Below are 21,072 nucleotides of genomic sequence, written 5' to 3' on the forward strand. Positions count from 1 at the left end.
ACATACTGTTACTCTGGGTTGTACTAGATGGGAGAAGTCTGGATGGAGTGGCAACCGAATTTCCTTTTGCACTATCTACACTTACAGCATGTGTCTTGCAGTCTACATGTTGATCATGTTGCAAAAATCCTTTAATGAAACAGAAATTATCTAATGCCTGTTGATTGTTCTATTGGTAATTTCTGTGCAAATCATACAGTAGATGTGTGAGGTTTCTATACGACTTTCAAACTTAACTCTTTGGTCATGATTTAGGCAGGCAAGCACATAATCAGAGGTCATGCTTAACTAAGGATGTATAGGATGGGAGCATGTGAATTTGGGCATGCTGTCTGTAACTATACTGTCTTGATATGAAAACTAGATTTAATTTCAACTGTTACTAATTATTCCTTTTTCAGATTGTGGAATGGTTCATAAAGGCTTTCACTGTGGAATGGTTCACAAAGGCTATCAACATAATTAGTATTAAATTGCAACAAGGAGTACAAGCAGGAAGATGAAATGTTAAACAAACTTGAAATCTAATTTACAGTGCTCTCTTGACCCTAGAAATGAGACGAGTTCACTGATGGGACAAACACGGGGAAGTGTATATGCATGAGCACGTCTAGTTCTAGTGAGAAGAATGCTGCCCTTAGGGAGTTATTAATCCTCCTTTCACTTGCATGGCAGAACTGGCCTTCTGTAAGACTTTAGATATACAACAGAAACTGAATCCAACCGAAAAAAAATAAAAAATCACAGGCAGTTGTAGAGCTCCAAATGTGACTGCAGAGCTACAGCTTTTTTTGTATCTTAACTGCTTCAGCTGTCCTGCTTCATAAAAAGTATCTGAGATTATAAATTGAGAGCATCGCAAAGGATAACAGAGACTATCTGGGGGGGGATTCCCCTCATTTTAAAAGAGTAATGACCTCCAGCTTACAGGTCAAAGACATCTTATTCCATTAACAAAAGTCAAAGACATTAAAGAATAAACAAGTCAGGGATACTCAGAGAAGATGAGGACAGGAAGAAGAGGACTAGACACTGAACTAAACAGAAGATGTGTGTCTCATTCTAGTAGAGTTGGGACCACTTTATTCCTAAGTTGTACATTAGCACTGCGATCATACTTTAGTAGGACTTTTTGCTGAGGAAGTTCAAATTATTCTGTTATTCAGTATAAGGACACCACACCAAACAATAACAGTAAACATACTTCTCTCCATGGAAAAGACATAGAGAGCTTAAGTGCTCTTGTTCAAGGTCACAACAGAACGGTAGGATGGATACTCTATTTCATGCTTTAACAAGCAGAACATCTTCTATATCATTAAATAATGGCATTTCCACTAAAATTTTCCCTTTTTAATACTTTTGTGCATTTATAAATTATTTGTATACATTTAACATACTTTTGTTGGTATACTAAAACCTTCACTTCAATGTTCTTTACTACCAACAGCACTACTGCTGGTTACCTGAATAACAACAAAGCATTAGGGTTGATCCTATTAAAAACACGCTAACATTATTTTAGTCTAAATTTTTACTTTCCTTTGAAAGAAAGCGAAAACGAAATGATAGAATAGTTCCTGGTGCAGATTGTGGCATCTCCAGCAGACATTAGAACATCAGTCCATGGCATCTGCTTCTTGTCCAATTATCTGTGCTAGATCTCATTTTCCAAAAAAGAAAAGAAATAATACTCCTTGCCATCAGAAATACAATCACTGAAGGACAACAGTGTCCTGCTGTGGTACACTGATTGTGTCAGCAGGTCTCCTGCCTCCCAGCATACAAAGAAGAAGGAAGGCAACCAATGTAATCTACTTGCAAGGAGATTCAACTGTTTGAGCAAATACTACTCTAAAAGCAGTATTATCAAGAATTATCATGCACAACTTTTGCTAAACACTGGTAAGCTTGGAAAAGGAATAAAATTAATGCTGCATGTATTACTGAGAGCTGACAAGTGTCTTTGGCAGTAAATTAACTAAATGTAACATATAATTTGCTTTTGAATACCTTGGAAAGAATCTACTGTGAAAGACTGCAATTTAACACCAAAGTTTAAACAGTTGAGGTTACAATTTTAGAAGCTCATTAGTTTGAAGGTGTATGATGATTTTCTGAAAAGATGAATGATTAAAAACAAAGTCAGAAAGAAAAGACATTTGGGCATGAATACTTGATCTGAAATCTCACTGTTCAATTTCAGCCAACGTTGCACCACTCTGATTTGAGATGGTAGGAAGCTTTGCAGGTTACATCTACTGCATTCTTTAAACTATAAAATAACATAAGAGATCAACTTTAACTCAAGGAATTAGAACATCAAGTATCTTCTCTCTGAAATTCAGTACAGAGATAAGTAATTTTTATTAGAAGACTATTACTTAATGTAAATCATTTGCAAGGTCATTTCCCACATGTGCTATCGCATGCCCAGAAATATATGGTCCTGGACTGACAATAAGGCCAGAAATGAAAACATTCTGGACAACTCCCAGGTCGAGCAAATTAAACTAAACATCCACACAACTGATAAATTTAGGTTATTCAGTAACCACAAAGAATGCAGCGGACAAAGGAGATGGGACAAAGATTAACGTCACCCCTCTGTAATTACCAAAAGCAAGCCTGAAGCAGCGAATTGATGATGCACCTGCCAAACAGCATCCGCACCAGAGTAAACTCCACATTCTCATACCACCGCCCCACTGCAAACCCAGCAGCTGGTGTGCAACATTTTATAAACCCATGTTTAACTTTCCCCCTCAGATGTACCACAGTCAAATACTGAATTAAAACCAAAGCCATTTACCCTTCTGACACGACTGATTATTAACTAAAATACTTCCATGCTCTTCCATACTCTTCTCCAGAGCAGGACTGAGGGAGCAGCTTCTCCTCTTTAGATGTCATGTCCTATACCCACCCTTTACCTACTAGAGAGGTGGCAGTAGTAGAAAACAAGCCAAAAAAGTAAAACATGCTCAGCCAAAATCCTCCTCTCCCGTCAATCAGCATCAAGCTGCAATGGGACTAAAATATTTTTTCTTCCTTTTACATCAACTTCTGTTTAACACTTTTACACAGTCAGCTAGGCCAACAATGTCTTTTGACTGCCTGTTTCGTTTCATTTCAAAAACACACAGACAGCTAATATGCAAGAAACTAAGGGCAGAAAAGCATTTCTGGCTAATAGTCCTTTTTGCAAGCAAAGACAAGGTACTCTTTCTAGGGGTTTGGGCTTTTTTTATATTATTATCTCCCATGTTTGTGAAAGAGACACAGACTAAAGATAATAATCAGGCACTGGTTTAAGTCTTATAAAAAAATGATACTTCCATATTGCAGAAATGTTAACCCCTAGATGATTTAACACCAGTTATTCAATCACTACCCATTCCTGAACATAGATTTTCATGGCTCAGGCTGACTTAGCTTATGAGAGCATGAGACCACCAGGTCACAGCTTGAACCTGCACAGGTTTTGATAGCTGAGCCTCAAACTTTTAAAGATTTTCAGTCACATCTCTACTTAACTGTTTGCTCTACTGTGCAATGACAAGAAGCATATTACTTTGTGTCCTTTTTATCTTTGGTCTGCTATTGATCCTAAGAAAGAAACACCCAACCAAAGATACAAGAATGAAATAAAATGGAAGTTAGCTACTCTGCTCAAGCAGCAAGATGCAAATGTTTAATTTTCTGCAAATGAAGAATATGTTCCAAAATGAGTAAGCATACGATAGCATTGCCTTGGGTCATAATCACTAAATTTTACTCTATCTAGAAGGAACTACACCCCCTCCACTTGAGGAGGAAGGTTAGTAGCTCAAGGATTCATGAGGTAAAACCACAATGTGAAAAGGTATACAAAGTCCTAAAAGGTATACAGAGTCCTAAAAGAAAAAAAGAGAAGGCCAATTAAGCTGGTTGGTCTGCCTGGGCCCAGGGAGGATCATCAAAGCCAGCAGCATAGCAAGAGGTGGCAGCACAAAGGACTGTCCCTGGAGGCTGTGGAGGCCAGACCTTCACCACCTAGCTCATGCCTGCCTGGCCAGCAAAGGCTTTTTTGGTATCTTACTGGGGTGGTGAGTGTCCTACTGTTTAATCCAGTAGTCCACTAAATTCCAGACAGCTTTCAGGTGCATTAGTAAGTAATAATTGCTTTGCACTATCAAGCCAGACACACCCTGCTTGCAGAGTGTCTTTGCACCTGCTGAAGATAACCAAATAATCTGCCCCAAAAAAGGGGCCACAGCATTACAGGCAACAAAATTAAAGCATAGCTGTAGCAAGTGAAAACCCCTGGATTGCAGACATGGCTTTGGAAAAGCTAGTTTTCAGTATCCTAATCTTTTACAACATCCTGATCTTTGAAAGAATATGTTCAGTTGGTCAGCCCACACAACTCTCAATTCCTAGGTTTTTAAAACCTTTCTGCTTTGTACTCCAAAGTTGCCTACAACTCAAACAGCCTGTCCAATGAGACAAAACAAATGCTATGTAACTACATTTGTATTTACTCAAGTTTACAATTATTAAGAATACTCTTTAACATGATCACAGCCTGCTTTATTAAGATATCATAACAAAATAAGCACTGGTGAACAATACATCATTGCACTCCTAAGACTGGGACACAAACTTGCAGTCCTAGCATACCCAAAATATGAATCCTATTCAATCTATATTAAGTGAATAATTTGTTTACACTTCTAGGTGATCATGGTTATCAGAGAAGACTACATTAACATTAATAAAAATCTTCTATCCCACAGTTACATCTTTAATCATTCTGTCATTTCTTCTTTATGTATTACAATATGTTTTATTGTTTCAAAGACAGCACTGGTTTTTATTGCTATTTTCACCTTGCAAGTAGTCTTCTGCAAGTCAGTTATTTGTAAATATTTAGTGGATTAATGGCATAAATAAATCTTTTAAAAACAACAACAAAAAAACAGAATGGCTGTTTCATTTATAGTTATTGCCAGCCATGTTTCTCCCTTCCTGTTTCTCTCTCACACAAATGCACACTGAGGTAGATATTCCAAGGTGATGATAGCATTGCTTTTCATGCACACCGATGACAGTAACGGTGGTTGCAGACTTTTTTCCCAGCATTGCAAAACGTATGTTCAGACCAACTCGTTCAACTGGTACTTAAGTTTATACTCAAGGCTCATCCCAACAACTGGGCATGATTTGCATGATTACACAGTCAAGATGCAGTCACTTTAGCTCTATCATCAAAAGCCTTGAAGTCAATGCAAGTCCACTGGCTTCCACAGATTTTGCACCAGGTTCCAAAGCAAGCTGTAGCCCTGTGGCGGTGGCACCAAGTATTACTGTTTCTGTTCATATCCCGTTCAGCTTGCTGCTACTCTGGGACATTTGGAGTACTTTTTACCTTCATTGCACCTTCCCAGTGATCAGGGACTGGTCTCTTTTGCTGTCATAATACTTAAGCACTGCGTCACAGATATCATAAATCAAAGTATAGCACAGAGATTCCAGTTTTGTGCCAGGCCACTCCAGCTCAACCTGATGTATGTTTGCAGCATAGTGCTGTGCACAGTCCCTGCACACACCTAGTAGAAGTACAGTTGACTGACCCTACTAGATAGTGGATCTCAAGATCCCACCACCAGACTGACATGAACGTAGCTTCCCCTCTACAAGTGAGACTACAGAGCCTCTCACCTCAGCCTTCTCCACTTCAGGCAGTGAGACTCTGCGGGGAAAACAAGCCAGCCAGCAGGGTGTTACTCCTCTCTGGGCAGTGTTCTCAGCGCAAGCGGTCAGCATGGTTGGCATCAATCAAAACTGAACAATTCATCTTAAACTGCTATATCAACACATGAAGGCATTCATCTTCATCTGAACATCACAAGTTTTCAGAAGTGTTTAGCTCCCTTTTTTCTTCACTAGAAATTATTACATTTATTAGTACTGCAATATCATACATATAAGTGTCATTCCTGGATACCACCATGCTAAGCAGTATGCAAACACAGAACAAAGACAGCCCCTAACCCAGAAGCTTGCAACACAAATAATCCAAGATACTCGTCCAATTCACATTGGACTGATAGCTTCAGTTTTCCATTAACATACTGCAATTCAGTGAATCATTCTTGTGGAAAACCATAGGAATTTTGCCAGTGTATTTCATTTAACACAGAACAAGGCTCAAAACCAAATATTGGATATGAGTCTGTTTTAGAGAAAAATAACCGCAAGTAGATTCATGTTCTATTTTCTAATTCAGGAATGTTCTTGATTGATCAGCCTACAAGCTCCGAATGAGTATAACATCACTGGTTTTGGAAGCATGAGTGTAGGTGATTAACGCACACCAACACTTGCACAGTTGAAAGATTAAGAAAGTAAGTCACGTATCACAGCCCTAACTCCAAATTCATTGTTAGTGAGCACTGCAGATCTGAGAACACTGAGATCCCAGGAGCACATACACACCCCACTGATTATGATGGAGTAAAAAAGGAGAACAAGGTTCTATTGAAAAACAAATCATAATGCACTCCTTCTGATTCGGTTACCCAAATACGAATGTCTAAAACATTTTAGAATTTTAGAATGTAGGGTATTTTTATAAAAATATTTAAAATAAACCAGTATAAATAAAAGTGAAAAAGGTGTCTGTATTTCAGTCCAGAAATACCATTGAAGCTTTACACAAATACTAGTAACAGGATATGAGAATTCCTATGTTTTAGGCCAAAATGGGGCAGAGCTTTGTCTCTGAATTTAGAACACCCTAGGTCCCTCCCTCTACCACTTCATCACTTTTCCTTTGACTAACAATCTTTTTTTTTTTCTATATATAAAACCATTTTAAAAAGAAATACTAAGGGCAAGACAGAAAGCAAGTGAACAGATGCAACCTTTGGTCTCACTCTTCAGGGAGAGCTGCATGCGACAAGCGTGCTCATCTCACAGACTGCCCCGGGGGGTGTCATGTCCCTGTAAGTCTCCCTAATCCCTGCCATAAACAACTCCAGTTTGGTAGTATTAATTTCTTACAATATAGATCAAGTCATGCAGTCAGAGCTGTGTCCTTTTCCACTCCCACTAAGAGAAAGAAGCTGCCATTTCTAAACTCAACACTGATATAATATCTCAACAACATGCAGAAGGGCTGGTGATGGGACCTTTCCACTCAGCTGGCATTAGTCTGCAGCACCACACAGAATTAGGGCTCTCTGTAATTGCTGCTAAACTTTGTTGCAGGTTTAAATATCAAATGTTTCCATAGGGATTATGGGCTTGTGTACCTAACTGAGCTGTACTAAAGGAAACACTGTTGGGGATCCTCCTTTGAATAAGTGGTTTTAATATAAGGCTTTTTCCGCTCTGCGTAAACTAAATAGTACCAAATTACCTGCTAAAACCAAAAGTAACCTGTAAATATGTAAAGCTATGGGACCTACTGGCAGTAAAGATTTGTCTGGTGAGCTGTGCTCCCCAAGTATATCCCTAAGCAGAAGTTCTAAGCATAGGCTGGCCACTAGGGTGATGTCCCTGCAACATTTACTACTGATTTGCTGCAAATCACTTACTATCTCAACAAGAGTACTAGCAAAAATTGTAGCTGATTTTGAACTTTTCAAGGCAAAAAAAAATACCCAAGAAAAAAAGATCTGCATGTATTGAGACAACAAATTAAAAGGGGGAGGAGCTCAGAAAAGGAAAATAAAGAACATATAAAATATTTTAAAAGCATCTTCCAATTTTTCCATCCATATAACCACTAAAGTCTTTAAACAGTGCGATTCTCCACCCTAACTAGCTCCTGTAATTGACCTTACAGAATTGAATTTTTAGGACTGAATTGTAAATTCCCAATAAAAGGAATTCTTTAATGTCTAAGGTCAGAGTTCAGTCAGCGTATCACCCATTTATTAGCACTGAAGTGTCAACCATGATCCAAATTCTTCACTGTGGCCTGATATCCAAATCAAGAAGTAAAAGAAAACCAGTAGTAAAACTTAATTCCCTATTTCAAGGTGCATTTTTCAAATACACTAAGCTACTGGAACAACAAATTATATTTTGAAGTGCTAAGAAATTGATTTCTTCTTTAGTATGATCACATTTTCTGAGGACTTTCAAACAGTTTTGACTCTTTTTGAAGGAAAATATGCTGAATAGTTTAAGTTGTTGGTTAAAATATGGAGGAAAAAAATTAACTACTGCATTTAAAAATGCAAGGACCAGAGGATATATCTTTGGATCCAGCAATGAAATAATGACCAAAAAATGTCAATAAATTGCTCTCTTATCTATCTAAGAATTTGGAGCGTGTACAACCATTCTTGCTGAACAGAAGAAAGATCGTTCCCTGAATTATGTTTTACGGATTCAAGATTAATGAAAAAAAAAATAACAAAGCATTTTGTTCTTGAAAGCAGGTAAGGACCTCTTTGTAGGTATTCTCATTCTCTTCAGACTTGTGCATTTACAGAAATAGTTTTCACTTTGCTCACCATTCTTATGAGGCCTTGGAACCATACATAAGCTTTTCCACTTCATTTTGTTCTCGTACAATTGTTGTACATATAAGTCCTCTGTAAATAAAGGTAACTTAACCTAAAAAAAAGCTTTCCTGCTTTAGTTAGATGACCCTGAAAAACAGATACAAGATCTTTTTTAAGTAAGCAAGGAGACTTTTTTGTGCTTGTTTTTAAACTTTTTGTCTTTTGCATGCCCTTTCCCCAAGCTGGGTCTGCTATTTTTGGACTAGAGAAACATTGACCTATCTTGGCTTGATAAATTTTTGTCAAGGGATGACTATATCCACTGAGTTACTGTTATTGTTACTTTCCATAAGAATAATTCTATAAATCCAAACCAACCTAAGAATGTGTTCTTACTTGTATTCCCAAAATCCTTTTGCTGAGAATACACAAACAGCATTGTTCCAAAGGGAAGGAAAATATGCATTTAAAAGAATAGCTATTAAAGTCTACATGATTAGAACAGAATCACAGAATTGTTTAGGTTGGAAAAGACCCTTAAGATCATCGACTTTAACCATTAACCTAGCACAGCTGCCTCCATGAAAAGGTGTCTCTTCTTCCTCCATTAAATGTACATAAACTGTTTTGATTCCAAGCAGCTGAAGAACACATCATTTAGCTATTAATCCTTCCGGTTACACCTAGCAAACCAATTTTTTATTTGGATCAATTGCTCCTTTTTGGATCTCCATGACATATATCAGACATTCACCCATGTACTTCTGTGATAGACTCCCTCATTGCCTTCATTGTTTGAAAAAACAATGTATCTGATGTCTACTGGTAACATTTGCAATGAAAACGCAACCAGTTACAGCTGTTTTAAGTTACAAGCTGTTACGAGATGTAAATATTATAGAAGAGTAACCTAACATTTATAGTTAATCTACTCAGTCTGCAAAACCAGGAATTAAGACTAGAAGGCAGAGCATCATTCATTCATAGTACAGATTCAAGTCCAGATGATGATGGGTCATCTTTGATCACTGTTGTGTTGAATATTTAACACTTAACTTTTGCCACCACTGCAGACACCCGACTGCAGGTAGCACATTTTAGCTTCTGTAAGCCAAGAGATGGTAAAGAACTGTGATAAACAGGCATCACTGTCAATACACAAATATTATTTGATCCATTGATAGTAATTAGAAATATTAGCTAGAAAAAAAATAATGTCATTGCTTGTGAGCTTTGGGACTAAAAATAGGTTTAAAACTAAATACCCAAGCTTGGTTTGTTTGTTTATTTCTTTTAAACTACTAGCAAGAATCTTCACACTGGCATTGCACAGACTGCTAAAGGCAATTTCCAGTGCAGTGTGCCCTTGAGATTATACGTGCAGTGTACAGCCTCAGATAAGGTCCTCAAGCCAGCCGAAGAAGTCAAACACACACTGCAAGGAAATTAAGACAGCTAAGAACCATCTTTTCCTGCATCAATTAAAACTGACAGTCTCAGTGCATCCACCTGCTTGTATCAAATGAATCCTTAACATTTGCCTAGCAGTTGTCATGTGTGAGCTGCTTACTGGACACTTTGTGGTGGCATCATATTTCCAATAATTAAAATAGATATTTATTTATTTGTAGAAAACAAGAGTGAGCAGAGAGCAGAAAAGGATTTCACCTTCACACACAGATGGATTTTTATTTTTGGTGGGTTTTGTTTGGTTAGTTCGTTTTGGTTTTGTTAAAGCGAGGAAAGAATACAGAGCAGAAGCTGATGGGAGGAATAAACGCTGACCAAACAAACTGCTCAATCTGAGCTGACTTCACTGCCAGAAGTTACAGAGAGGTACAAACAGAACCAAAAATTGTGCCAAAAATGTGCTCACTAGGGAAGCAGAAAATCCACTTCTATTCTGTTCTGCTTCTGTAAATCTACAGTATTTCCAGACACGTGTTATGAGCTGTTCTGTACATACAACAGGGTAACATGGGCACATGTGGCTCATGTTGTCCTGATGTTACAGCCATGTGTGCACTCAGAAGACAAGGTTCTTTCTTCCTTTGCACAGAAAAAATAAAAGGTCCAGAAGAGTGACTACCTTCTACACAACGTAGAAAAGCAGCACACTTCTCACAGCAGAAGCAAATTTGTCAGACTTTTCAACGACACAATGCTATACTTATTATTTTTTTTTTAGAAACCAAATATTTCTGTTTTAACTACTATAAACAACTGATGACCATGCACAGAGCTATTTCAGTAACAAGATCAGTATGGGAGACTGCAAAAAGTAATCTGCTTACAGGGCCCATACTTCATATAAGAAAGTAACATATTCATAAGTATTCTAGATCGTGTTATAAACACAAACATCTATTGAGTTAGATCTAATAAAAAATTTAGATTTTCACTATGAAGCCCACACATGACAGACAGCAATGTACTGATGGTCACAACGAAACAACAGATATTAAAACCTATGTAAACAGACATAAAAATCTGAGCAACAAAAAAGCAAGAGTTTACAGCAACACTTCCGTGCTTTCCCTACCTTTTCCTCCCAAACTCCCTCAGTCAGATTACTCTGCACCCCTAGCAACCCATTTATACTCAGCTGGCTGTCCACCACCATTATCTCTACCACATTCTGCCCTCATGGATGACCTTAAACTGCAATCCTGGAAAATACCTTGCTCACCAACCCAAAGTGTCACTTGCTATAATTAGCATTCTAGGAGCTAACAATACAGCCAGTAAGGCACTGAGAAAGACACATGTCCTGCCTTAGTTCAGTGTACACCAAGTGATCAGTCAGATGACCATTAAAACAGTGAAGTCTTTATTCAGGCAGACAACTCGCTTGCCTCAAACCATAATCTGTCTCTACAGGATTTTCCTCAGAGAGATGGATAACGATGCTCTTTCATGTTACCTTCCTCACTATGAAATGTGGTGCTTCCAAATCTCCCTTCCTATTCCCAGGACTTCCTGCAATGAGAAAAATCTGACTTTGAATAGAACAACAGTCTCAAAACCAGGCTGTCATTCAGCAGAAACAGCTTTTGCTGAGTACACACAACTTCACAGAAAGGACACTGCCTACTGCAACTTCCCCCCAAACTGAGGACACGGAATAGCACGAGAATGTTATCCCCATTCCAAAATTTTAGTATTTTAAACTATTAAATCTTATCACCATCATCTTGTTCCAATTTGGATGGCCAGCTAACTGATTTAATACACTGAAGAAATACTAAAACTGCTAGTAGAAAGCTTTATGTAAAACTACTGTGTAACATAATTTAAAGAGCTTGGTGTTACGGTGATGCTGAGAACTGTTTAATGCCACCAAATTCCATTCATGTAAATGCCCCCTCACCAAAACAAAGCCGCCAGACTGCTGCCTAATTCCTAGTTTCTGCTAAATGTATGAAAATTCACTAGTATTTCATGTACAGTGTCAAGCAGAATAGCAAATACCCCTTCTACCGATAACATTTATTTTCAGGATCATTTAGTGTACGTAAAATAGTCTATTCCAACAAATAAAGACTCCCTCTAGTTAAAACTGAGGAAAAAAAAAATCAACTGAAGAGCAGATGAAAGAAATGTTTTTATTTGTGTAAACTAAAAAGTTTTAACTACTGAACAAATCAAAGTCATTAAGATCTCAGGAGACATCTTCTGAGCACTATGACCTCTAGAGAGCACAAAATGCATTCAGTGGCTATATTCGTCCTTTCCCATGATAAATGGCTATTGTACCTGTCTCCAGCTATACAAAAAGGGATGTTTAACTTCAGATGTCAGAGTGTTAAAAGCATTCTTCTGAGAGCTTTTTTTAAAAATGTACTACCGGTTATGTATCTACAGGTTTTTGGTGGACTATTTAGGACCTGAAATCCAGAGCCAGCATCATTCAGTTGAGAAAATACTTACATATTCCCTCAAGGGAAAATATGAGACAAAACATGCAAAACTGGCTTTGCAAGTAGCATGAATGACAGAAGTATCTAATTCCCAAGGCCAAAATATATCTCTTTTAGTGTCTTTGAAACAAAAAATTAACAATTCTGTTAAATGTAAAGGAATATAATCTTGGACTGGACTCCACTGACAGAAGGTAATTATGTTAGAGACATACTAATCTAATACTCACTTCAATATTTAATTTGCTTTTAGTTGTGTTTTGTTTCGATTTTAGAAGAGTCAGTGGCTATCCAGCTTACTGTCCAAACCATTACAGTCACTTCAAGGACAGCAACTGCAAATTAAAACGTGGAAAATCCACTACTAGTTTAGCAGAGCTGAAGAAAATTCAGCCTTGTTTGCAACCCTGAGTTTAGTGTACCTGACCAAACAAATAAGCTTCTTCCCAGGATCACAGTGGTGCAGAACTGCCTTTAGTTTTTAAATGGAAATAAACAAGCTCATAAAATCAAAACTTTGTGATAGTGTTGTCTTCACTCTCTCTGATTGGAAAATGGGTGAGGTAGTCTTTGGGTTTTTTTACTTTTAGTATTACTTATGCACTATACATTCTTGTCCTGCAGTTTTTATACTAACAAATAAATGTATTTTACAAACATGTATCAGACAGTAGTTAATATTTTTCAGTAACTTTCACTCACTGAGAGGCTCAAGTTTTACAAACTTATTTTGAATGTGCATCTATTAAAAAGTTAATAACACAATGAGTATTTAATGCTACTTTTAAATTAAGAATAAGAATAAGAATAAGAATAAGAATAAGAATAAGAATAAGAATAAGAAGAATAAGAATACGAATAATGCAGATCATTAACCAGTGATATGTAAAACAGTGACAATAACGCATGCTGAAGTTATTCAGAGCCACTTCACAAGTGACAATCTGGAAATGCCTGAGTAAACACTCAGGAATTCCTTAGCAGTAATTCTGTTGAAAGAAAACTGGCGGGAACAGAGGTGAAGAATGTAAGACAAAGAGGAGAGGCTTTACATCTGAAAGAGAACATGCTTATTAAAATACAGCTCTTATAGACTGAGTTGATATCTAGGGTGCTCCGTTTGCTGCCACTATGGGCAATATTTTGGAACTGTAATATGTCTCTGTTAACACGGCATTTTCAGAACATTCTTAAATGATTAGTGTTGCTACAACATGAGGAAACAACATCGAAACAAAGCCTCTACTGTAACAAACTACATTCCACAATTCTGGCAATTTTAACAAAAAAAAAACCCCAACATCAACATGATCTCTACACTCAGTTTGTAAGACCAGCTATTTTAAATTGTAACAAATCGAGAAGTAATGCAAGGAGTAAATTCCAAACTAACATAGCCATAACAGCTGGTGTGCAATTTAACTGCTGATTTAAATCAGCTAGTTATCACAACTAACTCCCCTAAACTGTTTCTAAAATGGGCAGACATGGAAAGGAAAAGAAAAAACAAAATGGTCAACAACCAGCAGCAGAAATGCCTTAAATACATTGAAGATCTTCTAGCTTAAGAAGAAATTCATCCCAGGATCCAAGAGCTATCCCAGGCATTAAATCTTTCATAAATAATCATCCTAATTGTCTCCTTAAAAGTTAACTTATCTCATATTCCTAAGCAATCCTATCCAATCAGAAGATCATTTCTTTTTTGTTAAAGCTATGTTTGAGAAATTCAATTTCAAGTTGTCAGCACTGATAGCCATTTATTCTGCATCTATACTGAAGTCTGTGGGACAGGGAGGTTGGATAACCAGCTGAAATGAATGAAAGTCTGACTCCCAAATGCACTTTTTCTGATTTTTAGGAGGAGAAAAGAGAATTATATTACCGTAATTGTTCTGCCTGCTCCCCTTTTTTGATCTTGCCAACCCCCCCAACAATATTTTGCACTCCTTTTTTTTTTTTTCAGCACAATAAAACTCAAATGAAAAGAAAACCAAACATTTTCCTTTGGAATTTTACATGGCTATTTTATCTTACAAACATTAACTTACAAACAAAATAAATGAAAGCTGATATCAATGCAGAATATCAACAACTATTCCTAAAGACATTTTATGATATCTGTCCACTGTGTTTTAGCAAACATACCTAAAGTTATATCAAAACACCAAAATTACACTGAAATCAAACTACAATCCTACAGTAAACAGTGGCACAAACCTTTCTGAGGAAGTCCTTCATATTAAAAGCAAAAGCATTCCTGACAATCTGTGACATGGAATACAACCCAAACAACACTCAAAATACCAAGGACCTAGAAGCTCCATTCCATTAAATATTTAGGTCCCCTGAATCCAAAACTGAAGAGGCAAAATAAAAGAGAAAAATAGAAAGAGACAGAAAGAACTAAACAAACAAAACAACCTTACCTTTCACAAGCTCGGACAGTCCATGCAGCAATTATCCATAACGAGATACTAAAAACCAACAGTACAGTTCCTGGACATATTGTCATTAGAGTCTTCATAACAAAACGGGTATTGAAGTTTATCTTATTTAATGCTCCAATGCTTCTAGATGAGGCATCAGTGAAAAGTTTGCTATGCAAAAGCATAACTCTGGCAATAAGATATAGTCTTAAGAACATTGGTATAGATAAAATAATATCCACATCAGCTGTTGTGGTGGATGGAGTGTAAGAAAAGGCGAGCCGGGCTGTCCATGTGAATGTATAGTTCCCAGGTATGGGATGTATAGCACACACCAGTATTTCCAAGCAGATAAAGAAAATACGCTCATAAGTCATGGCTATTCTCCAGTCATCTGCTCCATTGTCCACCATGAACAACTGAAATAATAAAATATAAGGTTAATTTTAGTACGTCATTAATAAACCTTGTTATAATTCCATTTTAAAATCCCATAGTTTTCAGAGCTGCCAATGACTACTAACAAGAAAATAAATATGCCATTTCAGAAAATGACATTACTACATCACTATGAAGTGAAACATAACTCTAGTTAAAACAAAAAGAATTTTTTCATGCACTATTTTTAAAACTGTACATGAAACCGAATTTTCACATATTATTTACTAACAATTCCTCATATTTTCTTTAATTGTCATTTCTGATGAAACAAAACTCTGGACCAATTAAGCCTTGTCCCTTCAAAAATCACTTGCTTACTCTACATTCATAAAATTAAGGAAAAATTAAGAAAGTGTTTTCAGGATGGGTATCTAAACTACAAATTTAAAATACTTTCTAAGATGCAACATTAAGCCTGTCCAAGAGCAAATCCATGCTTCAGCCAGGGTGATATTATAGCTTCTGTAGAACTATTCAAGGTTTCTTCAAGCTTCAGGCACCTATACAGACCAATGTAGGATGCAAAACTACCTGAGAAGCTGCACAAAGACTCAAAAAGATATGCTAAAAATCTGAAAAGCAAAGGCGGCAAATATCAGAGTAGCCCAGCAGCCAGGTGATGTCTACTTGCAGCTAAAAATGAAATACACATGTTGGTTCTTGCACAGTCACAGCTTTCAGTTTGCCACCCAGGAACAAAGGAACTGAAACATTTCACACAGTATAATAAATTATGTTCCTGATGATTCACTAAATAAATACTTAATCAAACAGTACTTGTCACTAGTAGTGTGTAGAGGTACGCAAGAAGTTTTAAATGGCAACTTTTCCAAAAGGAACATGACCTATAATGACAAAGAAGACACAACCTCAGTGACAGGAGAAGACCATCTCATCACTTCAACTATAGCCCAAATCTAAACAAGGTTGTTCAGTAAATAGGTAAGATGAAACAAAAATACTTTTGCAGGATTTTTAAAATTAGATTATTCAAAAATAATAGGTGACAAGGAAAAGTACACAAAGAATGCACTCCTTAACGTAAGAAAAGTATCATCAGCACGCTACATACCATATACAGAGCCAAAAAAATACCCAACTGCACTGCTCTTTGCCCATTTCCATCTTTCAAGAGTTTAAAAATACAAGCCTGATCTCTCTGTTATGTTTTTTAGAGATCGAAAACATATACTACATCCTCCTCCCAATACATTCAGTTTGTCTTTCAGAAAATTGCTCCAAACATTTGTTCAGAAAAGGGATAACTACAAATTAATTTTATTGTAGTTGAACTGATACTAAAAGAAATAAAAAAGTTAATAGTAGGAAACAAAACAAAAATGTCTGTATTTGTGGACCTGTTTTTCATCCCTTTATGTTCTTTCCCTCCACCTTACTGTATCTGGCGTCATTGACAAGGTTATGGTACTCAGGGGGCTGCAGGGGTGGTGTCTGTGAGAAAAGGTCAGGGGCTGCTCTGCAATGGACCCACTGCAGGACATAGCTGAGCTCATCAGTGAAGCATATTTAAGAAAGGGCAAAATGCTGCCCAGGCAGTCAGAAGTGAGGGGAAAAAAGTGTGAGAAACAACCCTGGAAATGCCAAGGTCAGAGAAGAAGGGGGAGGCACTGGAACAGAGATTTCCCTGCAGCCCATGGAGAGGACCATGGTGAAGGAGGTATTTCCCTAAAGACCACGGAGAGGACCATGCTGCAGCAGATACCTACACTGCAGCCCCTGGAGGACCCCACACGAGAGCAAGGTGGACGTTTCCTGAAGGAACTGCCACCTGTGGAGAGCCCACACTGGAGCAGATTCTCCTTACAAGAACTAATGCCCATGGAGAACCCATGCTAGAACACGTTTAGCCAGAATGGGTGCAGAACGTGGACAGAACCCACACTGGAGCAGCAGAAAAGCATGAGGAGCAAGGAGCAGTAGAGAGTAACTGTCATGGACAGACTCCCATTCCCCATATTCCCTGCACCACTCATGGGGGAGAAGATAGAGGAGCTGGGAATGAAGCAAAGATGTTGAGCCTGAGGAGAGGGGGGTGAGGCAAGGTGTTCTAGTTTTTGTCGTTGTTTCTCACCGTCCTACTCTACTTTCAACAGGCAATAAATTAAATTAATTTTCCCTAAGTTGAGTCTGTTTTGCCAGTGCTGGTAACTGATAAGGGATCTCCCAATCTTTATCTCAACTCACAATTTTTCATCTTATTTTCTCTTCTTGTCCTGGCAAGGAAGGAGAATCAGACAGCAGCTGGGTGGGGTCCTGGCAGCTGGCCAAGGTCAAGCCAGCATGCTTTAATTCTTACCTCCACTGTAATACTATTAAAGACAAAGAAACACAGTTTCTTTGTCTTTGAATTAAGCTAAAGAAACACTCAGTGAATTCAATATACGCAACATGAACACATATACTTTCCTTTACCTATAGTCACTCCACAAATTTCTCATGCTATATATGCAAATTGATACTGGAAGGCAAATTTATGTATGTATGTATTGCCAAAAAAGGGCTGGTTTGCACTTAGCAAATGTACTATTTGGTATGAAGGGCCAAACTTTCAAAACACAGTAAGGCTCAAGTGCATTTGATTCTTGTGATCAGCCTGTAAATGCTGTCAGTCAGATCACAGAAGGGCTACATCAGTTATGAAGAGGTCTAGGTATTTAGAACAACCAGAATACAGATGAATAGTAATCACCTTGACTGAAAAAGAGAGATAATATCAAACCTCTCAAATGCTGTATGGGTTTCCAAAGAAAAGAATAAATTAACAACAGAGTTAAATACTTCAATTCTCAGATATATATCTATATGTCAAATACATCTGAAACTTGCAGTGTTTTAAAATTTCTTTCAAAGTTCTGAAATCTGCTGAAAAAAGCAATGGTCTTTTGTCCTTCCTTTTTACCCACCATGTTTCATAGATTTCAAAAAGAATTCTATATGTAGGAACACATTTCAAGAAAAATTATACCTTAAGTACTAATTCAATTTAAAAGATGAGAATAGAAGAATGCTGAGTTAAACTTAGGCATTTAAATTTGATCTTACAATTTTCATAGAAGAAAACGTTATTTAATCACTGAGTGTTTAAAAACTTTAACAAGTCATTATGGAATACATGATAACATATTCACCTGTCATCAGAAGAAATCCTAACATGCTACAAAGAAGGAAGTTTCTCAGTAGTGTTCAGTGAAACGGGTTATGTTTGCAGATGCAGAAGGTCCCTATCAACTTCCCTTGACCTCAGCTGTGCCAATTTCTTCTAAGGAAAAAAACATTTTAACATGATATCTTTAGCTGTCATATAATGAGATTTAGGAGGTGAAAACTAGAAGGCACAAAGGATCACAGATCCAGTGCAAACATTTCTATTTCATAAAAACATTAACATTTCAAAATTATATTTATGAGCAAGATTTCCTTACAATTCTGTCTCTAAATTCAAACTGTGATGTATATCAAACACTCTGGAACAAATACGGGCCTCTAAAACAGGCTGTGAATAGCAATTAAATTGGGACATATTGAAATGACACAGAAATTAGTACAGGATTTCACCTACATTTTATATACTTGCAATTATGCAACCTACTAAATGCAAGTTTCATTTTTAATTTGGAAGATATATATGTGTTTGTGCATGCCAGTGTACTTGGCTAGGCACATTTCCTATTAGGAAAGAGAGGAAGGTAAATGAACAAAGAAGAGAAAGAATAGCTGAACAGCACAATTTAAAGGGTATGTACACACCCTCTTAGCTGCTTTCAGTCAATCCTGTTATAATAACCGTGCATTAATATCAAGATAGTACTCCCCATTTGAACGGAGAATGAAGCTAGCAATAAAAATATAACGTAATAAAAGAGCAAGCAAACTCTTCCTATAGAATTGAGTCCTGCGCTCCACAGAGAAGGCCAAATGCCAATCAAGGTCAAAGATGCTATACCTGTTCACAGCATTCAAATTTCTTATAATTACTCAGTACATTCAGTATAATTATTCACCTCAAATCTAATGCAAGTACTTCACCAGTGTTCTGCAAGGTTCTTCAAATGCAGAACTCTCATATACCTTTACTAAGTCTGCAGTGTATAAAAAAAATTTTAAAGTTATTTTCACCTGAAATTATGTAATGTATTTCCAGCACGTTGCATGTAAATGTAAGACATAAATCCGTCTTTAACTTCAAATAAACTGGATATTTGTAATACCACACAGTAAAAACATAAAAATAAATATAAAATTATAGATATTTATATAGGAATGTGTATATTTACAAAACAGTTTCCTAAATTCATATAATACCAGATGAGAGAAACACATTCAAAGTAGACAGATCGCACACAATGACAACAGATCAGAGACTCCCTGAAGCTGCTTAAAACAAAAGAAGTTAATTTTGTAAATCATTATTATGACAAAACAGATTCATAGCAGACTGTCAGAGGATGTTGGTGAATGCATAGAACAAGGGAACTAGCCATTTTCTACAAATGCCTTTATGATCTGTGTAAAAGAAAAATCTGAAAACTGTATCACTACCTTGCTGTAATACTGTGGGGATATGTTAACACAGGAGTAAAAAGGAAGCAATATACAGTGATAAAGTATCATCAGCTGTACTCCTGGAAGCATTCCTTGCAGAAGGGGTATCAACTGTACTCACAAACATATTGTTGCAATTGTTTAATTTAAAAATCCAAATTAAAAATGGTTAAATACTGGCATCACTTAGACCTTATAAAAGAACTGATGGGACTATAATTCACAGTAGCAAAATATAACCTGCAGGGCTGCTGATTTACCAAAATTTGTTACCATTTTTCTATAGTTTGTAGTCCCCAAAATATCATGCATACAACCAAAAAGACCATTATGGAACTCAGAGATGAAGAAGATACTGCTTTTGTCTCACTACTCCGAACAGTCAAGTTATTTTCCCAGAGCACCCCATTAAGTACAAATTACTTAAAACCATATGGTGGTGGGAGATAGACATCTCAAGCCTTTAAGACAGTTCCCCCTAACTAGGGGATGAAAAATGCCTTTTTCCTTCATCAGAAGGCACGTAACGGTCTCTAAATTATCTAAAGGCCTCTCCTTGACCTTGGAGCATATGCAGGAGTTCCTGAGCACTGCTGTACTCCTCATTCTAGATACAACGCCACGGAGCAGAGACATCAGTGGGTTTAAGTCATAGGTAAAGTCATGAGGTGTCAAACACCTTCTGCATGCAAAGCACAGAAGGCAACGAATACGTTTTTCACAAAATTACATGAGGGCTTGGCTATCTTATATTCTGCAGAATGTTTCCTACATCCAGAGTTAAACCCAAACTTTCTAGTAGGTCATTAGAAATTGATACGGATACAGCTATCTTCTGAATGAAATATGCTTAGTTCATTCAAAGGGGCTAGACTGCTCTGTCACTTATACATGTACACATGCATTCCCCCCCCTGCCCCACCTTATAAAAATGCCAATTTAAACAGAGAATTGTGTAGCTTCAGCACAAAAATGATTATTTGCATAGTATATGCATTTAAATTCGGCATATCTTTGCAAAATAAGTTTTTCATAGTTACTGATATTTTGCTGTAAACACTGTGTACATCAATGTAGGTAAAGAAAACTTCATGTTAATGTCTGCTGGTGGCTAAGCAAGCTCAAAATATTTCTCTCAAAGACTGCGTTTAAACTTTGCCATCTCCGGAAATGATGTGTAAAAGAGGCTCAGACCATTCATACTCTTTGTGAATCATA

At 37.0% G+C, this 21,072-nt stretch overlaps 1 protein-coding gene across 1 annotated transcript in view; it reads right to left on the bottom strand.

The window, feature by feature from the left end:
- Positions 1-21,072, bottom strand: part of KCNN2 (potassium calcium-activated channel subfamily N member 2) — a 71,523-nt gene that overhangs the window by 34,906 nt on the left and 15,545 nt on the right. The window contains exon 4 of the mRNA XM_086479517.1: positions 14,851-15,269. Coding sequence (XP_086335643.1) covers positions 14,851-15,269 — 419 coding nt within the window. The remainder of the gene's footprint in view (positions 1-14,850; positions 15,270-21,072) is intronic.

Source organism: Leptosomus discolor, chromosome Z (genome assembly GCF_034619465.1).
Source record: "Leptosomus discolor isolate bLepDis1 chromosome Z, bLepDis1.hap2, whole genome shotgun sequence".
Classification (NCBI taxonomy): domain Eukaryota; kingdom Metazoa; phylum Chordata; class Aves; order Leptosomiformes; family Leptosomidae; genus Leptosomus; species Leptosomus discolor.